This window comes from Priapulus caudatus, unplaced genomic scaffold (genome assembly GCF_000485595.1).
Source record: "Priapulus caudatus unplaced genomic scaffold, Priapulus_caudatus-5.0.1 Scaffold50, whole genome shotgun sequence".
Lineage (NCBI taxonomy): Eukaryota > Metazoa > Priapulida > Priapulimorpha > Priapulimorphida > Priapulidae > Priapulus > Priapulus caudatus.
The window spans coordinates 18,873-20,577 of NW_014577111.1; the positions used below are offsets into that span (position 1 = coordinate 18,873).

At 44.6% G+C, this 1,705-nt stretch overlaps 1 protein-coding gene across 1 annotated transcript; it reads right to left on the minus strand.

Annotated features, from left to right (window-relative positions):
- Nucleotides 1-628: 628 nt before the first annotated feature.
- On the minus strand, nucleotides 629-1,705 carry LOC106820860 (ATP-dependent DNA helicase RecQ-like). Its single transcript, XM_014825453.1, has 2 exons — nucleotides 1,620-1,705; nucleotides 629-1,539 (listed from the first exon to the last, which is right to left on the minus strand). Exons 1-2 carry the CDS (start codon nucleotides 1,664-1,666, stop codon nucleotides 954-956), a joined length of 633 nt encoding a protein of 210 aa, XP_014680939.1. The 5' UTR covers nucleotides 1,667-1,705; the 3' UTR covers nucleotides 629-953.

Here is a 1,705-nt window from a genome sequence, read left to right on the forward strand (position 1 = left end):
AATTGTCCGGGGGGTAATTGTCCGGGGGTAATTGTCCGGGGGGTGATTGTCCGGGGGGTATTTGTCCTGACACCGCGTACACACACTCACATACACGCGCGCGCACACACACGCGCATACACACGCGCATACACACGCTCACACGAGTGCATATAGACGCACACACACGCGCGCACACACTCTAAATACACTGTCAAAATATAGATATATATATATAATAAATTTAACTAGTACAATGATTAAATTTAACTAGCATTAGAGTTAAATATGGTCTAAAACAGCAGTTAGCTTTGTATTACACTTTATTTCAGAGACCCTAAAGCACTCTGGAGGCAGATATACTGATGCACAAATACAGCGGTGCGGTCGGATCGTTGGCCCTCTAGACAAGGCGCTAAACGAACGATTTTCAGAAACGGTGGGGGAAGTAATGAACCGGGTGACATTTCGCAAGCACAAGAAAGATTGGCGGGTAAATTTCATTGCAATATGTAATTGGTATTACAAATGTGTGTGAAATGCGTTGATTTCATTTTCGAAGTGCCTTTCATTGGGCCATTGGTTTGCATGAACTCATTTCGAAATCTTATTAACTAATAAAACATGGCAAATTACATAACGTTCTTCGATAAACATTTCAGGCTGATGTTGCCAAGTTCATAGACTTTTACAAGTCTGACCAGCTGTTTGCGGACAAGCCAGGACGAAGGCACCGCACATTTCCAGGGTTTCAGCACAGGTTAGAACAGGCTTTCGTTTCTGGTACAAAATACCAAAATTTCAAATACCAAATACCAAAATATCTGCTCAATTATGAGGTACAACTATATACTTAAAACATTATACTTTTTTTCAATGGCAGCCTCAAGATAAAAAAATCTTGAGCTTCTGAAGGCACGTCTCTCAAGCTACTGCGATAAGCTGGATAGGCAGAAAGCTGTAATGATTCACGATTAAGTTGCAGTAGCTTCAAGCCTGCAAGGACAAGATGAGCGGCAAAGTGAGCAGCAGCAGCAAGCTTCACACACGCAAGCACTGCAGTGGTTTCCACAGACACTGGACCGCACTGCAACACGTGGCATTTTTTGCATGTGGATGGCCACCAAAATTGCTCGCCTAGCACAACATTTCTCACTAGAAATTCTTGCACAGACTTTTAGCATTTCAGGGTTCACAAGTCTCTTGTCCAGTGAACGTGGACCCAGTAGTAATGTGGCCGAAGATGGCAGCCCATCTCGACCAGCTCGTCCAACCTCTTGCCAATAGTGCAGGGGCGATTTGCTTGGGCCAAAGTTAATAATATGTCTCACATCCGTTACTTGAATGCCCATGCCGAAGGCAATGGTGCAGACAACGCAGCGTTCGATGGAGTCCGTTTTGACGAAAGTGTTTAAGACATATTGTTCCTGAAGTTTTCCTATGCTGCCATGGTACATGGTGATTCCCAGGTTTTCTGTTGTGTGTGTCTTGCCTTGCCAGGCGTCTTCTCCTATGCGACTTAGCAGGTCCTCGTATACAGCTGCCACTTGGTTGATTGATCTGCAACGCAATTGCGACAGTTACATTGACGTTACCATTTGTTCAAACTTCGTGTGCATGTGGTATAAATCGTATGGTACCTGCAGTAAATGATGGTTTTTTCGGCATTCGGACCCGCTGTCCTCATGTGGTCCACCAACCATTGCACCTCCTGTTGGTAGCTGCG